General features: G+C 41.1%; 1 protein-coding gene across 1 annotated transcript in view; it reads right to left on the bottom strand.

The window, feature by feature from the left end:
- The window catches only part of SHTN1 (shootin 1), a 105,420-nt gene that overhangs the window by 5,683 nt on the left and 78,765 nt on the right, over positions 1-20,972 (bottom strand). The window contains exons 12-16 of the mRNA XM_045022812.1: positions 19,795-19,877; positions 17,125-17,234; positions 10,552-10,605; positions 6,000-6,126; positions 5,058-5,241 (exon numbers count right to left, since the gene is read on the bottom strand). Of these exons, the coding sequence (XP_044878747.1) occupies positions 5,058-5,241; positions 6,000-6,126; positions 10,552-10,605; positions 17,125-17,234; positions 19,795-19,877 (558 nt within the window). The remainder of the gene's footprint in view (positions 1-5,057; positions 5,242-5,999; positions 6,127-10,551; positions 10,606-17,124; positions 17,235-19,794; positions 19,878-20,972) is intronic.

Raw genomic sequence — 20,972 nt, 5'->3', positions numbered from 1 at the left:
GCAGCTTACACTACCTAGAAACCAAAACTGCGACTCAGGTTCGGTTTTGAGTGTTGTGGTAGCCTGGTCGGGCCTGAGAGACAAGCAGGGTGAGGCAATATGTTTTATCGACCAATTTCTGTTAGTGAAAAAGAGAAGATTTCCAGCTACGCAGAGCTTGTCTCTGAGACTTGGTTTGTCACGTCTGCTAAGAAAAACTTCCCTACAACCTCTCCCAGAAACTAAGGTGAAATTCACTCCTCTACTACAAAACTTGAGTTAATGGGCTTTATGCACAGAACTGAACAGGGGGTCAGCATGTGTGACATTTATCTCCCTCAATCCACAGGCAGGTCACAAGGCTGCAATGCAACTTTTCAGAGGTTACTACTCCAACCTATGTGCCCTTTACAACTCCATAAGACAGGGATTTGGGCCAAATCACAGATCAGTAACCTGTCTCTGGACCCAGCGACCCCCTTCTGCACCAGGCTATTTAGGGAAGCACAGGCCCACTGTAGCCATCTACAGAGGCGTGGCAGACATCAGCTGGCAAGTAAATTCACCCAGCGTGAGCATAGCAAGTGCCGCAGAAATGCATATGAAAACATTTCAGAATCTGTAGCAGAGAAGTGAATAAAATGCAAAGGACTAAAGGCAAATACCCGTTTTATTAGTACATGGAGTTCATAAAACCTTCTTTACACTCTAGTTCTTTTCAAATGTGAGTTTCAGGAATGTAGAAATTGCCACAGTAGATTAGAACAGTGGTCCAGCCATTCCTTTTTCCTATCTCTGACAGTTGCCAATACCAGGAGAAAGAAATCTTCTAATAGACAATCATAATTGCCCATGTTGGAAGTTCTTTCCTAAACCTAGGCAGGTAGTAGTTAGCTACAAGGAATTTAATGCTCAACAGAACTGAATTTTTAGAAATACTCCATAATCAGCGGGCTGGATTTTCAAACCACCTAAAAACCATTGTCACTTTTATGCCTGTCGTAGCATGTACTTGAATAATCGGTGAAAGTCACTGAAATGGAATTGTTTTGAATATTGTTTCAGTGTCAGCTCTCTAAATTAGGGTATTTTTTATACATTATATACACACACACACACACACACATATACACACACAAACACCATACACACACAGACAGAATCTATGTCTGCTACTTTAAAAACTATTTGTTAAAAATAAGAAGATTCTCAACTTCCAGAACATCCCATTGTCCTCCTCATTTTGTTGTTCAAGCTTAATTGTCCATGTTCAACCTGCACACGGAAAACCTTTGTAGCTGTGTCTCGCTGAGGCCGAGCTGTTTCCTGCAGTGTCAGTAGACAATTCAGTGGTACTAAGATTACAGCTGAGAGAAGGAGAACAAATCCTTTAATTGTATAAAATCATCAGATTAAGCCTTCCCCTCTGTGTGGTTCATTCTGTTAACTGAGTCATCTACTGCCTGGAAACAAATGTTTACTAAGTGCAAAAAAAAAAAAAAAGGAAGAGCGAGGCACACCTTTCCTTTCTGTGCGTACACACCACGGGAGCCATGGGAACTCCCTTGGCTTCCAACCGAACACAACATTAACTAGTCTCTCTTGAGGAATTGCCATTAAATTAGACTCCTGCTGGGATAAATGTTTGGGAGGACAGTTGTATGGGGAGTCGTCTTAAAGTTGAGCTAAGGCCCTCAATTTCTGTTTGTGACCCATTCCTTCCTTCACCTCCCCCCCACCCGCCCCCAACCCGATTCCAAACCAGCTTATTAACAGCTTCTAGCCTTCACTTTGTTAACCAGTTGTATTGAAATCACTGGACTGATGGTCAAAAACAAAGCATTGTCCTCTGAACTAATTTTTCCAAATTCTGAAATATGATCAGTCAGTCAGTCAGTTTGCAGGGATGTTTTAGAACTGACTTGCACCTACTCACGTGAGGCCCAGTTCTAGAATCCTGGCTCAGACTGTGGAGCGCTTACATATATAGGAGTACTCCAGTTACTTTATTTTAAGTCACTATCTTGTAAGCACTTCTACCCAAGTAACTTTATTCACGTGTTTAGTTCCATTTAAGCCAATGAGTGAAATTTTGGCCGCACTGAAGTCAACGGCAAAACTCTCATTGAGTTCAGTGAGGCGTGAGTGTACTAGTGTCAGTAAATTATTCATGTGTTTGGATTGCAAGGTTGGGCCTTCACTGATTACATGATCTCCTTCTGCAATGGGACTACTCACAGGAGTAAAAGCTACTCAACATGAGTAAAGGTTACAGTATTGGGCCTTTAATATTAGCTAACATTCTTTGAGTACCACTCGGGCAATGAAGCAAAAAGCAATACATCATGCAGGACTGTTTACATGATTTTTCGATAGGGATGCTATAGATCTTTACATTTAAAGTTAGAGCAAACCAGAGAAAAACAGATTACATGGGAAGAGAGTTCCTGTAATTAAGGAACCTGTACTCTTGCATGGCAGGTTGCACTGTAGGTGGTCTGACAAAACACTGAAAACAATAATAAAGGTCAAACCTTTGTCTGTGTTTAAAGAAATGTAAATGGTAATGAGATGGATAAAGCCACTTATCTTGGGTGGGAAAGACAGTGACAGTTGATAATTTGCTTGTACCTCTTGCTTAGGTGTCTGGTCAAAGCAGAGTGTTGTTTGTTTCTTACCAGCCTGGTTAACCAGGAAGTAAATCTAGGGTGCTGCTTAATTACAGCGTCAAATTGTCAGCTGTGTTCAGCAAAATGATTTTGCCCTGACTTGAGTCCTCCTTCCAAAGCAACATACATTAGGGCCTAGGGCAGGGATTGGCAACCTTTGGAACATGGCCCATGAGGGAAATTCGCTGGCGGGCAGGGACAGTTTGCTGACATGTAGCGTCTGCAGGTTCAGCCAATCACAGCTCCCACTGGCCGCGGTTCACAGTTCCAGGCCACTGGGGGCTGTGGGAAGTGGCACCCAGCACATCCCTCGGCCCATGCCGCTTCCTGCAGCTCCCATTGGCCTGGAATGGCGAACTGCGGCCAGTGGGAGCTGCGATCGGCTGAACCTATGGACACTGCAGGTAAACAAATCGTCCCGGCCTGCCAGAGGATTTCCCTGACGGGCCGTCTGCCAAAGGTTGCTGATCCCTGGCCTATGGGCTGCTCCAACGAATCCTGGCTGTGAACAACCCCAATGGACCAAAATGCAGTTAGGTATCAATATGATGGCATCCTGACCAGGTCCTCTTTTCCCTCTCAGCCCAGCAGCATGAAGGGGGAACAGCACAAGAGTCCCTACACCATCTGTATTCCATTGGAGGATCCTCCTTGACAATACCTTTGGGATGGTTCCTCCCTAGTTAGGCCAGTTTGCACCAATGGAACAGCATATCTCACTAGAGAACCTGGCCCACAGCATCTGTATTGGTGCATTAACAGATAGATTAAAATTAAATGTGTCTTTTAGGTTCCCACAGAATAGGCAAACTGCAAAATAAATTAAGCTTCACATATGCTTTTATAGCACATAACAACTGTGACTGTCAACACAAGATCCTTTTCACTGTCAATTCACCACGCATTCTGCAAGACCTTGGGCCTGCAATTATTTCATTTCCTTTCTTGCAAATGTAATTTCCACTTAGTTTGGTGGAATAAAAGGTAGACAAAAGGTGGTAAGAGTCACAGAATTTTCTGATTAAGATTATCTGTTCAAAATGGTAAAAAAAAATCTATAGACTAACAATGCAGTGTTTCTCAGAAACTAACTCACCTCTACTGAATTGACTCTGTATCAGGGTATTGGTTAAAAAAAAAAAAATACAGCTACACTGTTGAGGTCAAATTAACTCTTAAACAAATTGAAATCATAAAGATAAAGAGTAAGTATAGATCATAGTTCTGTTAAGGACTCATATTGAATATATTTCAGTAGAGGAAGACACCTGATTGAATTTTAAAAGCAAATTTCCCTCTCCAATCAGGATTAAATAAAACTATAAGGCACAAAAAAGATAAGGCCTTTCATTAAATAAAAAACAAAACAAAAACCAAAGAGAGACAGAGAGAGAGATAAAAGCACCAACAAGAGAATAAAGCAAATACCAGTTCACAAAAAATATATCTGAATTGAATTTCCAGTTCATTTGTCCCGATTCTCCCCTTTGAACTAAGCAATGGAGACCTACGAGAATAGGTGTTCTTTTTCTACTGATGGAACAGGAAAGCAGAGGTTTAATTAACCATGATTATAATATTCTGCTGATCTGATTTGTCTCACCTATTTCCTTTTTCTTTAAGTGACAGACTACCTGACAGACTACCTGACAAACATCCTGGCAAGAGAACTAAAGCAAATCTGCAGACTAATTTCAAAAAGGGGTTTGCATTGTTATAAAACAAACTGATCCTCAACCGGATCCGTCTGAAATGTATATTTCTGAAGCAGGATTAACTCTTTGATGCTTAAATGGCACTTTGAAGCTTCAATCTGTGTACCAAAAGAATCCTCTGTCTGTTGTGCCAAAATAGTATCTCATTCTATATTTTCTTTCAGCATCTAAATCCTGTGACTTCCGGATAGTTCAACATTTCCATTTCCTGCTGGTAAATGTTATTTTGAGATTGTGAAAATGTGCATTCCTTTTGGTCCACTGGGGGCAAAACCCAAAACAAACACTTTTCAATTGGTCAGGTTTATTTGATACTAATGTTGGATTTACAAACTGGCTGTTTGTTTTTTAAAACCAAGAATACACTGCCCACATGAATCCCCTCTTCTTTTCTGAGAATGGAGAAAATACCTCAAGTGAAACATTTTGCTATTCCTCAAAAAGTCCCACTATCTTTTTGTAGCAAGAGATCCTGACTATCTCTGGGCAGTACATTCACTGACTCTAGGGTGAGAAGAGCCCTGTTATAATGGAGAGTTCAATCTCCAAGTGGGACTGAGAGATAACTTGCATGGGCAGTTACATATTGCACATTTCCCTGATTAACCAAGTGATGTAAATGGCATAAATATACACCAGTGAAATAGGTTTGGCATAAACATATGACTGGATGTCCATATATAGCATTACTTACTGAATTGTAACCTTAGAACTTGCGCTTCCCTTCATTTGAAGAGACCCTTCACCTGACTCAGGTGTTTTGGAGCTGAATTCTGCCTCCAGAGTTTTCTTGTTCAATGCTGTTTGTGCTGGACTGGATTCTGAACCTAACACTGGCATGGATTTGGATTCTGATGTGGCCAAGACTCCAGCCGGACCTAAAACCCAAACAGAGTTTAGCATTTTTGTTACCCCTGCTTGTCATGGGTATTGAATCACAGATCAGCTCAATGTAATTCCAGTCAGTTCGGTAGGTCAAATCAGTTCCTGAAAGGGTAGCTTCTAGTTCATGGAAAGTGTTGAAATGCATTCCATTTAGAATCAGCCTCTCTCTCTTTACAGTGTCAAAATGCCAGGGCTCAATGCAGCCAAGCCTAGGATTTAGAAGAGTCCCATAGGAACTACAGAACCTCAGCTGCTGTCTGAAATCACTCAGCTGAGAAGCATGGACTGGTGAGTATATTGAAGGTGTTAATGTTTCTCTTTTCTGCTATAAAAGGATATTTGAACAAAGCTTTAAAACCATTAAAAGCTGCCACAAATACTTGTTCTTTGGCGGGAGTGAATTCAAGATGGCGGCCGTAAGCTATCATTTCCCTATTTTACATTAGTTTATGAAACAGGAAGCACAGAGTGGCAAAGTCAGTCCAAGGACTTCAGTGCTGCTGCATGAGCTCGGGAGCAGAAGGTTTACAAGGGTGGGTGGAGAGCACTGAGAGACACTTATACTAGAGAAAATCGTGATGGCAGAGTGCAGCTATTAAGGGGAAGTGGATCAGTTGGAAAGGAATTAGAGCTCTCCCAAATAACATTGGGTGAACCTGGAAAGGTCTTAAAGACAGTGTAATTTGGCATTTAAATAGCTTTAACACACGTTCTATAAAATTCAACAGTAGGACTATGAAGGACAACTTACTACTGCTGTCTTGCTCGGCTGTCACCTTCCTGCGCCGTAAAATTCTTTCTAACTCAGTTTCATTGCTGTCTGTGTCTGTTTCAAGAGATTTTAAGCTTCTTGAACTGGTGGATTTGTTGAGTGTGTCCTGTAATAAGAAATATTCACAGAAGGTCATCAGAACACAGGCCCTTCCAAAACAGTAGATAAGGTCAAACAAGTGAAACGGGTATTGGAGATGGTAAGTGTTATCATTTTAGATTAAGTAACAGTTCTGCTTGGTCAGCACTATGAACCAGGAACTCCTGATTCTAATACTATCACAGAGTCCCTCTGGGACACTGGGCAGGGCACTTAACCTTTCTATCTCAATTTACCTATCAGTAAAATGGGGAGAACCATGATTACAGAGTGCTTGTGAGGCTTACTGGCCCATAATCAGCTCAGGAGGAGGCCCCTGGCAGTGTAAAATTCCATCTGTGGGGAAGCCTGCAAGGGACCTGGGCTGGCCAAAAAGGGGGTAGTGCTGGCAAGGGAGAGATTATGTCTAGGTAATTTAGCACATCCCCTGAACAGACTCCACGAAGCCCTGACCTCAAACTAACGATGCCCTTTCCTGGTGAATCCCACTCTGTAGCAAGGAGTCAAGCTAGCTCTGAGTGGGTAAATCTGATGGAGTATTTCTAAAGCGCTATGGAAATGCTAAGTATCATTACTGGAACAAACCCAACTATTTACAGAAATATTAAAATACTCCCCTGTTAAAGCTGTGAGGATCTTAACAAGATTTTACAAGAGGAATATCTTGTTAGTAACAAACCTTCTCTATTAGCTGAAAGCCAGAGAACCACATTTAATTGACTACTACAGTATGCAACCTTTTCTAAATGAAGTTCACTCCCAGGTGACACACAGTATCTTACAAATCAGCATGCTAAACTGCCCTACTAACCAACATTACAGCAGGTTCATTTAATTTACAAAAAGAAATACCCGCTATGCCCATGCTGATCTCACAAATCCTTCAGTGCCCACTAAAACCTCAAGTATTTCCATAGGCCTGGCTGTGTCTTCTGGTGGCACTATCAGATCTCTGGTTACTGCTTCCTTTTAGCATGCACAGAATACAGACCAACTTCACCGCTGCCTTATACTGAGACTAACACTTTTGTAGTCTCTGGCTTAGGCCAAAAGGCAGGGTCTTATTTTACAGCCCTCCTAAGAAAAAGTCTTCCTAAGCTGAAACCCCTAAAAATGCTGGCACTGGAATTTTAACTGGCACAAAGCATGCTCAGTATGCTCCTCCAGTCTGGCTGGAGTTACACTGCCACCTTGTCAAATACCAAATTGACTGTAAAATTGCCCTAAATGTTTATAAATGGAGCTCAAAATTTGGGACGTGTATTTACTGCTGTCTCTCTCTGAGCCTCACCATTGTTTGTGACCCTTGTAAAGCCTGTTTGCTGACAGTTGCAAAAAACACATTTAGAGACCTACACAGCATGTTTTCAGCAGTATATCCCAGCTCAGATTAGGCTAGGTCCAAAATGCTGTGCCAAATCTTTTTTTAAAAAACCAAACAACCATCCCAACAACCTCCTTACCGACAGAATCTTTCATATGGTACATGGGCCTGATTCTCAGAAGTGGAGGATATGCTGAAGGGGAGTTGTGAGAAATCATCTAATACACTAGGTTTACCCAGGAGGATGTAAAGCTTATTTGCATGAAAGCAGCAATATGCGTTTATTCACTGTTGAACTGTGTTACTAAGTGAGAATTAGTTGTCAAAAATTATTATTAAAACACAGCAATCCAGCTCATTCCTCGCAATATTACACACATGTGACAAGAAATAAGGTTACATGTTTTCTTTCCAGATGTTTATAACTACACTCCTCTCACTCCATCTCAATGCCTCCTACCAAGTTAAAAAGAAATTCTCCAATGACAATGGCCTTAATTTTTTCCCTACTTCCTTCTGATGGAGTCTGGGGTACTCTCTCCCTCCCCCATTTCCTTCTTCTCTTCTCCTCCAAATTCCTTTTCTCTTTTTCCTCCTGCTTGTCTTTACCGCCTTTTGTTCCTCCTCTTGCTTCTCCCTTCTTTGCTAATTCTAGTTGCGTCTGTGAGAAAGCCAGGCCAAAAGAGTGAGTGTAGAAAGACCTTGAGACCTGTTGTCATACAGACATCCTCCTGTATGAATGCAAAGTCTTGGACCTGTGGTCAGACAAGCCTGGTCTCGCACTGTCATGAGATTCTCACTGAAGTTGATAACTTCACAGCGTCTCACAATTACTCCCAAAAGGCATCATGTATCCTTTTAAAGAGACATGGGCAGACAATTAGTCTTGTGGGAGTCCACAAGGGAATATTCTGAAAGTGGAGTTACCTGGCTCTGATCTCTGGGACAACCAATATCATCTGTTTCTAGGCCCTGCATTGTGCAACTCATTGCTAACCAGTTGAGCTTATGGACCTTGAGTTGGTTGCTCGCTATTTTAATAATAATAATAGGAGATATACCTATCTCCTAGAACTGGAAGGGACCTTGAAAGGTCATTGAGTCCAGCCCCCTGCCTTCACTAGCAGGACCAAGTACTGATTTTTGCCCCAGATCCCTAAGTGGCCCCCTCAAGGATTGACCTCACAACCCTGGGTTTAGCAGGCCAATGCTCAAACCACTGAGCTATCCCTCCCCCCATTTTGAGACAGCACACAACTGGTATCTTCAGCTCAGTCCAATTCACTCTCTTCTATGGATCCATTGTTCCCGTGGCACTATTTTCTGATATGGTATTGCCTTCCTACAGTGTTCCACGACAGGCATGAGCAATTGTTACTTATTGTCATGGCTACCAGGAAAAGTTTGGACTCCAGGAGTGGTGTATTTCTTCAGAGAGTAATCAGTGAAGAGATACAAGATACAGTGTTGTACATGTATACTCAAGAACGGGGGTATTAGATTGCAAAAGCAAACAGCAGCTTATAAGTCACAGAGGCAGCACTACTTCCAGGACTCCATCAAAACAGCTTGTCCGTCAATAAATTAAAATATTTTACTTTGTAGCTATTCTGAAATTAACTGAGCTGGGGCATTATTAATGAGTACTAGTCCCCAGCACTGTACTAACGTTACAGACCTAAAAGTAAACCAAAGAACTGAGTTGCTTTCCTTGAACTCTGCAATTTACAGAATGAGTATAAATGTGTTTATAACAATTATATGGAGGTCTGCATGGAATGCACAATTAGCACAGTAACAACAAACATGTAAGTATTTATTTCTTCAGTATTCACCCTCATGTTTGTCATCTGACTGTGCGTAATGATTAGTCTCAAGAATAGACTCAAATTTAGTTTATATAACACCTCTCATACTCTAAATATCCTGAAGAGTTACAAAAAGCACTGAGCTAGATACTGATAGCACAGCGGGTCTCCTCTTGCTCAGATTGAAATCAATGGCAAAGGACACATTGAGTTCAGGCGTGAAGAAGCAGCCCTTGACAGCAAATGAACCAGCCATTACGTACACTGCAATAGCTCACTCGCAGCCTTGGACAACAGAAGTTAGCTCCTAACGGAATGCTAGCCAGGACATCAGGGTGATCCTCCAGTCTCTTCACAAAGGTGCCATTGGATCTTTAACTTGCAGCTAAAGAATAATTTCTGCCAAAGATGGACAGAACTACCTCCAGTTTAATGTTACCCCAAATTGCCACCCTTGCTGCAAATTCCCCTTTCTCAGCACATCACACTGGGGGGCTTGAACTCAAAATCTCCTCGACGAGAAGCGAGAGTAACCAGGTAAGCCAAAGATGGTGGCATAAAATAGTGTTCCCTGTTTTAAAATACCATAGTAATGGCCTCTAACACTGCGGTAGCAATGCTGTCAGCTGTAGTATTTCGGACCACTGCTGTACAATACTATAGTATATATTAATAAAGGTTATGTAAATCCTAGCATAGATTGTTAGGAACTGCAACATTGCCTATTAAGCATGTGTGCAATAATATTAACATATTATGGATAAAACCCTGGGCTCACTGAAATCTATTGCAAAACTCCCATTGGCTTCAATGAGGATAGGACTTCACTCTATGCATGTGCTGAAGTTACACCTCAACTTTTAACTCTCAGGACTAGAGAAGCCAAGTAGGAGAAGCTATGTTGATTTGACTCTTATTCAATACAATTCAAGCACCTATTCAGCAGAAGCAGCTACTTAACATGTATAATGTACAGTGTAAGTACATTACAAAACAGAAATAAACTGAACACATTTTGTTAAAGATGAGCAAAATATCAAATATAACTGCTTTATTTAGTGACAATCAAATACATATTTGTAACTATATATATATAAAATTGTATATATTTATATAAATAAATACAGATAGAAAGATAAGAGAGTTCTAGGTTTTTAGATATCTACATCTATTCAGATATCAAGAGAGAGTTAAAGAAATCTCTCTCTGACTCTATTTATATCTATCCATCCGGCCTCAAAATGTCCTCTCATCTCACATGAAAAGAGAACAACAGAATGTAAACAACATGTGTTCTTACCAGTATTCCCTTGAGTTCCTTCACTGCACTATCAGAGGCTTTTGGTTCTTCCGGCTGTAATTAAACAAAACACACACACATAATCAAATCTGATTCTGCAAATACTGACTGTGCAAGATGTGTGTGATTGTTTTGTATTGTATTTTAGGACAAACACCACATGAATCTGCAATGGGTTTGCTGGCAAGGCCTATGTAAATTTATTAACTCACCACACCTCAAAGTGGGACATTTAAAATTGCTAGTATTTCCAAAAATATTCCAATACTTGGAAAGATATTAACTAGGAATTAAGGAGAAAATTAAATAACTTGAATTCTAGCAAGTATACTTTAGTAAATTTGAATATTAACATTTCAGCATAAAAACATATTAAATAAAAATGAATGCAACAGAACCAGGGAGTTCACATAAAGTCCCCTTTTTACTACTGCTCTCCTTGATTCCCTACTTCTCCCACACCACTAGAGGCAGGACAGATGTGGAAGGGAACTGGGGAGGGGCAGCCTTCTTTCCCATCTCAGAATCCTCCCCCCAGTGGGGGTGGGGAGAAGGGAACATGGGAATTTAGAGACAGCTACTGTGAATGGCAACCATGCAGCAATACAAGAAGGTGCAGGGGAGTCTTCTTCCCCCGTCCTCTACCCCATACTGTTCATATTAAGATAGACTATTGCTTATGTCAAACCAGTGCCACATCATTGTAGAACCCTTTCCTCTACAGCCGTTTCCAATGTCCCCACCCTTTTCCCAGGCTGTCTCATGCTGCCCTGGTGACAACTTTGGGTGCCATTATGGGAGTGGATGGTGCTCAGCACCCTGCAGGACTGGGCCCAGTGCACTCATTGGGAGATGCGGGTTCCCTGCTTTTCTTAGGATCAGGCCTGCTGGGAAGCAGCAGTAAAATGGCAGCTTTCATTCAGACACAGCAGAACAAAATCAGCAGGTTAGGGTCTATTAATAGCTTCTACCCCTTGAAATATTTCTGAGTGTTAGGGTTTGGTTCTTTTAAAAAAAAATTTTTTTTAAACAATAAATATTCATAAGGTTCTCTAGGATACTAATTTCTGCTCTTTTCCTTTCAAGGTGCATAAATCTGACTACCTTAATTATTTTAATCCCCTTCGCCAAACGACATTTTAATGAATGTGAATCCCTTTGTGTCGTTATATTAGTGAGAGCAAGGGATGGGTGTCCGTGAAAACGAGTTAGTCACAGTTAACAACTACTGCCCCTGCCTACCCACCCTGCAGGGAGCACACTGGAACAACAGATCCGACTGCTATCCAGCTGCACTCTACCACTGGTATCTTGCTTGCACTAACTGCTTGAGGTATTAATGTTCATCTACAGTATTTCAGCCCAAGTGCCTTTAGTTCCCTTGAAGCCAACAGAGGTTAGAGGGATGTCAGCCAGTGCTGAATGAAGGCAATGCAGGGCCCCAGGCACACCTCTACATACAGCTCTGGAGAGGGCTCACTATACTGTAACTCAGATCACCCCTGACACCACCTCGGTTGTTACTGTGACTCTGGCAGACCAGCTGCCAGCTCATGCCAAGGCCCCTAGGTCTCAGTGAACACTGACAATTGCAGAGCTGGAAACCAGTCTGGCTCACCTGTGTATTAGCATTGTTAAAACAGATGTTAACTTTATACGGACGTGTTTAGACTTTATGCAATGCTCATAGGATACTGCATGTATTGATCTCACTTATAACATCTGTACCCCATGGTGTAAAGTTATATCGAGTGTTCGCATTATACATCTCCGTAACTGGGTAACTAACCAAACAGGAAAGGAGCATTAATTAATGTCAAGTGCTGGTCCCCCACATAAGAAGCCCCACTGAAACCAAATGAGCCATTGTGAAATAAAGACTTTGCTGATTGCCCCACACACACCCATGAAGAGGAGACAGGTGCAAATACTTGTCCCATGAGCAGGGCCAGCTCCAGGGTTTTTGCCGCCCCAAGCAGCGTAAAAAAAAAAAAAAAAAAAAAGCCACGATCGGCAGCAGCTCCACCGCGCCGCTTTCTTCTTCGGCGGCAATTCGCCGGCAGGTCCTTCCCTCCAAGAGGGACCGAGGGACCAGCCGCCGAATTGCCGCCGAAGAGCCCGACATGCCGTCCCTTCCCCTTGGCCGCCCCAAGTACCTGCTTGCTGAGCCGGTGCCTGGAGCCGGCCCTGCCCATGAGTTTGAACTCTGGGGGCAGGACATAAAAATCCCTGACCAGAAGGAACTATATCCCTGTGCTGCTTGGAATTTGGAGATGGAAAGGGAGCCCCAAGCTGCTAAGCTTGGGTTAGCTCTAAAGGACATAGGAAGCTCACACAGCACAGCAGCTTCTATGATGTTTAATGGGGGGAGGGATAGCTCAGTGGTTTGAGCATTGGCCTGCTAAACCCAGGGTTGTGAGCTCAATCCTTGAGGGGGCCACTTAGGGATCTGGGGCAAAAAATTGGTCCTGTTAGTGAAGGCAGGGGGCTGGACTTAATGACCTTTCAAGGTCCCTTCCAGTTCTAGGAGATTGGTATATCTCCAATTATTATTATGTTCTGGAACCTAAACTGTAACTCATTATGTTTACCTGCTTTAACCTTCTAAATAACTCTCATTTCTTTTTCCTTGTTAATAAACCTTTAGTTAGTTTATTATAGGATTGGCTACAAGCGTTGTCTTTGGTGTGAGGTCTAAGATGCAATTGACCTGGGGTAAGTGACTGGTCCTCTGAGACTGGGAATAACCTAAATATTGTGATTTTTGGTGTAAGGGACCATCTATCACAAAGGCACATTTGCTTGGGTGGCAAGATAGACCAGAGTACCCAAGGGGACTTTCTGGGACTGCATTTTTAGACTGCTATAGTGCTTGAAGAATTAACACTTGTTACTTGGTTGGTGAAATCTATGTATAGGACTCACTACCAATTTGGGATTTATGCCTTGCTTCTTGACAGTCTGCCCTGAGGTTGACTCCAGACAGCTTGACAGTCATAATATGTATCCAAAAGATAGCTAGTAAGGTATCATATGTAAACTGGGGACATGCTGGTCAGGAATACATTGCATGAGGTATGTATGGCTTATGTGCAAAGAGTTATGTACGTGTGCCGGGAATATGTTCTTAAAATGTGTTTTAGAGGCAGTGCATAAATCATGCCAGCCCTAGACAAAGGACTGTGGATTTACCTGTCTCACTGGCTTGATTATAGGCAGAAGATGATCAAAGTATATTTACGTATACAGTAAACAAAGCAATCAAGCTAACAAGCAGCAGAGGAAACAGCTTATAAACACTCTGGGGCACAGAGTCTATACGCCCAGCAAGTCTTCCTAGCTCCAGAGGCAGCAAAATATAAAGATGAGCAAAAAGACATTTTAGTTATCCATCCCATAAGGGACAAAGGGGACATCCCCTTCTGATTCTATGAATGTTGGATCCTCTGACCTGGAGGGCTGGAGATGCTGGTAACCTGATGTGACTTAAAAAAAACTGCTTAGGCAAAGATTGTAACTTGCTAAGATTAAGGTTTAGCCACTAGAAAGTGTGTTTTGTTTGTAACCATACCTGTCTCTTCTTCCTCTTGCTAAGTATCACTTAAATCTCTGTTCTCTGTTAATAAACGTATTCTTTGTTTTACTATAAACCATCTGAGTACTGTTATATTGAAGTAAAGAGCAAGTCCTCAGCTAGCCTAACAGGCTAGTGTGTGCACTGTGTCTTTGGAGGCAGCAAAGTGAGAGGGACTGGACACTGTAAAGACACATCTCTGGGGACCTGCAGAACTGGAGTTCACCGATTGTTACCTGCAAGGCAAGGATTAGCCTGGCAGCGTATCGGGGGGGTTGTTTGTGAGGCTGCCAGAGTGGTGTGGCACGGAACTGACACACAGTCTAAGCTCAAGCAAAGTGCTCCTTTGTTGAGGCAGAGTGGTAACATAGTGGCTTATAGTTCTGGGTGCCCTGAGGAAAGTGTCACAGGGTCCCTCAAACCCCACAAAGGGGCAGCAGGGCTGCAGCCAAGCAGGGAGCTTGATTTGCATTGGCGATGGGTGTGGGCTCAGACAGCTTCTGTGCCTTCAGACATCACTGTATTGGTTACACCTAGGTCATGCTTCCATTTTTTTCTTTAAAACATGAAGACTAGAAATATAATTTCTTTTAAGGAAAGCTGGAATTCTGATGTCACCAGAAGACTCTCCAAGCTAAGCCTGTAGGTAAGATCCTGAAGGATCTGGGCCTTTATCTTAATGAACACTCTGAGGTCTGATCATCCTGCAAACACTTACGGTCACGAAGACCTTCTCACATTAGTAGTCCCACTGCGTTCCAAGTTACTCGTTTGTGTAAGCGCAGAATTGTCAACCCAATTATTCAAAAACCATGAGTAAGGTCTTAAAAAAAAATACATCAAGCGATCTTTTTAAAATGTTTGGCTTAAAAATTCAGAGGCATCTTGGATGCATTGTATTTGTTATCTAGTTTCTGAGCTTCTCTGTTTCACTTGGGATTATATTTTCAAGATCACTTCCGCAACCATAAGGATTAGAAATGTTCTTTCTAAGAAACACCAAAACAAAACATCAGTCTGTCACGTAATCCCATGACTCCAGGAGCTGTAGCTTTATGAAAAAACACCAAGAATCACAAGAGCTGGAAAGACTCTCAGCATTTCTAGGATCAAACTCTTTCACAGTAGTGAAAAAGCTTGACTTTTTGGCACAGGGCTAACTTTTCATTTATTTTCTTAAGATAATTGCTACTTTAATCAAGAGAAGATTTACTTAGCTTAAATATAAACACTTGAAAACCACTATCCCATTATCTTACTTTTGCATGCAGGCTATTTCAAGCTTTTATGCAGACATAAAAAACACTTTGCTGCAGACAGGTTCACACTTTACTGCTGTGTCTTGCATAAGGGGAAAGAAAAAATGCTGATGAGATAGGGCATAGAGGGAGGCACAGCATGTGTATAACAACATTTGAAGACTATCGGGGCGGGGGGGGGGGAGATCATAAACTTGAGGTCTGTTAGACTGGCTTCCTAAGGAATTGAGCCATTGCTTGAGTCATATAAAATTGCACTAGACAAAACTCTGGAGAACAAACTGTCAGAGAGAATCTTACACTAGCAGAGAGATGAATGAAATGACAAAGTAGCTTATTCCATCTCTAATTTCTGTGATTCAATAACAGCTCTTCCCGATTGACCTTTTAAAATTACATCTTGTTTTGGAATCACTGCCTTATTTTTGTACCTTCTCTCAATTATTTTCTCCTCCTTCAATCTTTTAGGCTGAATGGTGTATAGTCCAGCAGTTAAACCCACTACTTTACCTTATTCTGGCCAAACAACAAGCAAAGTAAAAGGGAAAAAACAAATTGTGCTCTGATAAATGTATTATGGTACATTTCATTTGTTTTCAGCATACATTACAGTACCAGGCAGGGGCAGCTCCAGGCCCCAGCACGCCAAGCACGTGTGTCATAAACAGTTAGTTAAGGGTTAAGGTTTTTTTTTCTACCTGTAAAGGGTTAACAAGCAGTACCTGTGGACATCTGACCAGAGGACCAATGAGGGACAAGATATTTTCAAATCCCTGTGGAGGGAAGTTTTTTTTTCCTGTTCTTTGTTTTTTTTTTTAAGAGAGTCTCTCTTGGGAGTTGAGGGAGTCCAGACATCTTAATCAAGTCCTCCCAGGTTTCTGCAATAAATTCTTCTATTCAAGCTAGTGAGTATTAGCAAGGAACTAGTATTCTTATACTTTTATTTCTGTATTTGCAATTCTGTGTTTTGCTATAGAATTTCTTTAATTCTGTACTGTTATTGCTTTTACTGAGAAAGAAAGGAGGGGGAATTCTCTCCAGAGATTGATAAGTTTAGACCCTGTGTATTGTTCCATCTTGGTTACAGAGACAGTTACTTTCTTTTTAGTCTTTAATAAATCTTTTCTGTAAAGGACTTGGTTGATCTTTCCTTGGGTGGATTCTCAGGAAAAGGGGAGGAGGGAAGCATCCCTCTGTAGTTGGATCCCGGTATCTCTCCTAGGAAAAGGGAGGGGGAAGGAAGCAGGGGGGAATGGTTTATTTCTCCTGGGTGTAAGAACTCCATGGATTTGGGGCTCTTGGGATCCCCAAGGATTTTGGGGAAGGACTGTGTCCCAATACACGTACATTATTGGGTGGTGGCAGCTTTTACCAGATCTAAACTAGGATTTAAGTTTAGATAAATCCATGCAGGTCCCCATATTGGAACCCAACAGCTCTAAGTGGGGGTGAGACCTATGACAGCGTGCTTGGGGCGGCAAGCCACGGGGGGCGCTCTGCTGGCGCCGCGAGGGCGGCAGGCAGGCTGCCTCTGCGGTTTGTCTGCAGAGGGTCCGCTGGTCCCGCGGCTTTGGAGGACATCCCGCAGGCTCCTCAGGCAAGCCGCGGAAGGCAGCTTGCCTGTCATGCTTGGGGTGGCAAAATTCCTAGAGCCACCCCTGGTACCAGGCTAATATTGTTCTATCTTCCTCCAGTGTAAAACTAAACACACAAAGAAACCAATGTTTAATTATTCCAAACCTTTGTCTTAGGTCTGCTTGACTGATTAACTGGCCTTAGGTGAACTCCCTTTTTAATTCTATCCATCATTTCTTCCACTGCTTGTCTCTTCAGGTCTTTTACTTCTTCCCCTGTTCATGAGGTATAGATAGTGTCAAGTTAAAGATACTAGATATTAGGAAGAAACATAAAGAAAACACATTTTAAAGAGATATTTTTATAATGTAAGTAACATTCATCACATGCGGCAAGTTATAAATAGTTAGTAATTTAGTCACGAAAATCAATGATCAAGCAACAATTAACGTGCAATGCAGATAGTTGTATAACTGAAAAAATTCCTCATGTCAGTGAGAGCAGGTGGAATATATACACACTATATATAATCCAAACTTTCATCCTCTCTCAGTTTGGCTGTATTATTAATGTAAATGAAAACTAAATTTAAACATAATCCTTTTTTTTTTTTAAACTCAAATTTTGGTTGTTAATGGGATTTTCCCACAGGATCTCCTCTGTCCCAGCCCTTAGCTCCCCCTACCCCAGAGACGCACCCCTTACATCACTTTAAGGTATGTCCAGATGGAGATAACATGATCTACATGCTAGCAGAAGTCAGAAGAATCTACTTTGTATCTTTTTACAGAGTTGTAGCACCTGGATTTAGGGTGACTCAGGACCCTCACAATCATATGCAGGATCCTATGAACAGTTCCTCAGTTGCTGTAAATTGTTACATCCCCATTGCCTTCAACTGAACTATGACAATTTACACAAGTTGATGATCTGGCCCTCAACCTTTCCATCCTGTTATAGTCAGATCATTGTTATTTATTTTTTGTATTATCATAGCACCTAGGAGCCCCAGTCATGGACCAGGACCCATTGTTCTAGGTGCTGTACCAACAGAAGAAAAAGATAGTGCAGTATATAAATTCAGACCTGGAACCAGGGGTCTGATCCTGAGCAGTTGGAGATGCAGGTCTTCAGACCTCAAGAAATTAGCAACCCTGGTTAAATCAGGAGGTCAGATTCTGATCTCACTTAAACCACTGTAAATGGAAACAATCCCATTGGCTTCATTAGAGGTGGTCAAGATGGTCAAGTCAATGATGCCCACAGATGAGGCAGTATCAAGACCCCGATTCAGCAAGATACGCAAGCACATGTTTAACTTTAAGCAATGGGGCTACTCAGTGTGCTAAAAGTTATGGGCATGCTTACATATCTTGTGAATCCGTGCCCAAAAGTCTTAAAAGAAAAAAAAAACAGAACTAAACAATATGGCATTGATATAAAAATGAAAAACCTAAATACCACCAAAGGATCTGGCTTCCAAGAGACCCAACAGCAGACCTGGCACAGACCTGTGAAATGTTCAAGTAAAACCAAAAGTCCTATCTGATGAAGGTGAGCTTTTCATGCTAGCATATTGATGCACTAGAAGACATGACTAAAACCATGTAATTGCACCATACAAAAATGGCCAACCTAATTAAGAGAGACAGATGGAGAAATATGGTCAACACTATTAAAATCTGCTGTAGTGCCTAACAACAGGAATTTTAAGTAGACCCTCTCTCCTGGTAACATTGAAGATCCACAGAAGGGCAGTTCCTGTACTGTATATCAATTTAATGCCAGGCTTTAATTTCCCAAACAGTCTGTTTTAAATGTAAAAGCTTAATTGGCTGTGAGGAATAGGAACCACTCATTGTAAGTCCTTAACAAGGGTCAAAAGAAGCCTGAAGTTAGATACAATAACCAGAGCAAGAGAGACCTTTTTTATTCTTTTTTATGACCACTCAACCATTAAGGGAAGAAGCAATTTATGTGTGATTGAAGAAAGATCAGAACTGTTCAAAAGTTTACTAATAAATAATGGAAGAATGGGGTGTACTATTCACAGTATTTCCTGTAATCACAGCTGGTAACAGTCAATGAAAAGGTACAATCAAAACATCTAAAATGCTTGAAGTTAAAAAAACCATGATAAATGAAGACAACATAGGTCTAGCATTATTGAACAGTTACTGGAAAATAAGATTAGCTCTTTATAAGATATACAGCTACAGGGTCATTTCTCTACTAGTAACTGGACCGAGATCACCAATCTCATTTTTCATGGGCTGGTAAACAGCTAACATCCACAGACTTCCTGTGTGACCTTGGCCAAATCACTTAAAGGGTCGGTTCCTCAGTTACCCCATCTGTAAAACGGGAACAATAATACTTCCTTTCTCCCACTCTGCGTTGTCTATTTAGGCCACATAGTTACACACAATGAGAAAACAGTAACAATCCCGCAAATAATTACCTACGTGCTTTCTTTATGTGCACAAGGATTAATGGACTACTCACCTGCATAAAATTAAGTTTGGGTGTAACTGTTTACAGGACTGGGGTCTTATAATGTATGTTCTTCAGGGCAGACACAATCTCTTACTATGTGTATGCACAGCACCTAGCACATTTGGCCCTCCATGTGCTATCATCATATTACTACGAACAGATGGTAACAATTATTAGTCTTTACTAACCTGTTTTGCATTATAACTGGTGCCAGAGGTGAATCCTTCCAAAATGGGTGGGTTGTTGAAAACTACTTTAATTTTTTTTTTAATTTCACAGAAATATTGTTTGAATTTTCTAACAAGTGATCTACACTGCTTGAAATAGGATGAGCCATACCTGATTCTTGCTGAGGAGCTCTCTCTTTTTTATTCACACTGCTGCTAGGATGAGACCTCTTACGAATCATGGACATAAGGGACCTTTTCAGGACAATTAAAATGAAGATAGTCACACTGCTTTCTCTTATGAGCAACATCTGTACTTTTAGCATTGACCCTGAACATGTGTCATATATTGTAAAACGAGCCAGCATTGAATGCTTGCTTCACTGATTTATAGTTCTCCTATTTACAAAAGAGGCGTTAATCATTCCCATGCAGAGACAGAGGTGAAGCACCCCTACAAATACAAAGATATTATTTACTTTTCTTGTATTGTTGCCAGGCTTCATGCAAAACACTTAAGATCTGAGTATTAAAAGGTAACATGGCATTGTGACACGTAAGAAATTAAAGCCCTCCCGCACAACAACAAAAAATGAAAGATTGCATATATTAATGTCAAGCATTATTCTCCAGAGGACATTGCTAGAGGGTGATTATATCACTCCCTCATTTTTCAATGAATATTCGTTGGCCTACATTTACCAGATCAAAAGAAAAAGCAGAGCCTATGTGTTGTGTTCAAAATAAATAAATAAAAAAACCCACCATGATATGCACTGTGAAATAGATACCTTCAGGCTAAGTATGCCGCCAGAATTTAGGGGTTATTTTTAAAATAAAGGTTTACAAAACTTATGACCAACAGAAGTGTTTAATTCCATTGATTAGAAAAAACATAAAACATTCCTCTGTAGTGTTTGCGAAACAAGCACTTCACCATTATCCTAACACATGAAAAACTAAAAGTGAAAAACTAGAAACTGATCAGAAACAAAAAGTGAAACTGACCAGTCTATTTTCATTGTCCAAGTTGAAAGAGAAATGCAAAGAGGAAACAGCCACCCTATACAATTCAGAGAAAATTCTCTCTTTAATACTCTTTCAGTTTTAGTTTAAGTTATTAGTAACACAGAGGGAATTTTACATTTCAAATCATGTCTTTGAACTTGGCAATGTACCCTTTTATCAAAAACACTGAAGAGATGTTTATACTGCTACATAATCTTCTATGGCTAAATTTTATCTGTATATTCCTCATATACTATAAGAACATATCCCAAGAATACTTCAGAATAACTTTTTTTTCCAGTCAAGGAGACTTCCGTACAAAGAAATACAGTTTCATTAAAT

The sequence above is a fragment of the Mauremys mutica genome, chromosome 7 (assembly GCF_020497125.1).
Source record: "Mauremys mutica isolate MM-2020 ecotype Southern chromosome 7, ASM2049712v1, whole genome shotgun sequence".
In the NCBI taxonomy this organism is placed as follows: Eukaryota; Metazoa; Chordata; order Testudines; family Geoemydidae; genus Mauremys; species Mauremys mutica.
The sequence above is the reverse complement of the archived record's forward strand: the minus strand, read 5'-3'. Positions and strand labels throughout refer to the sequence as shown.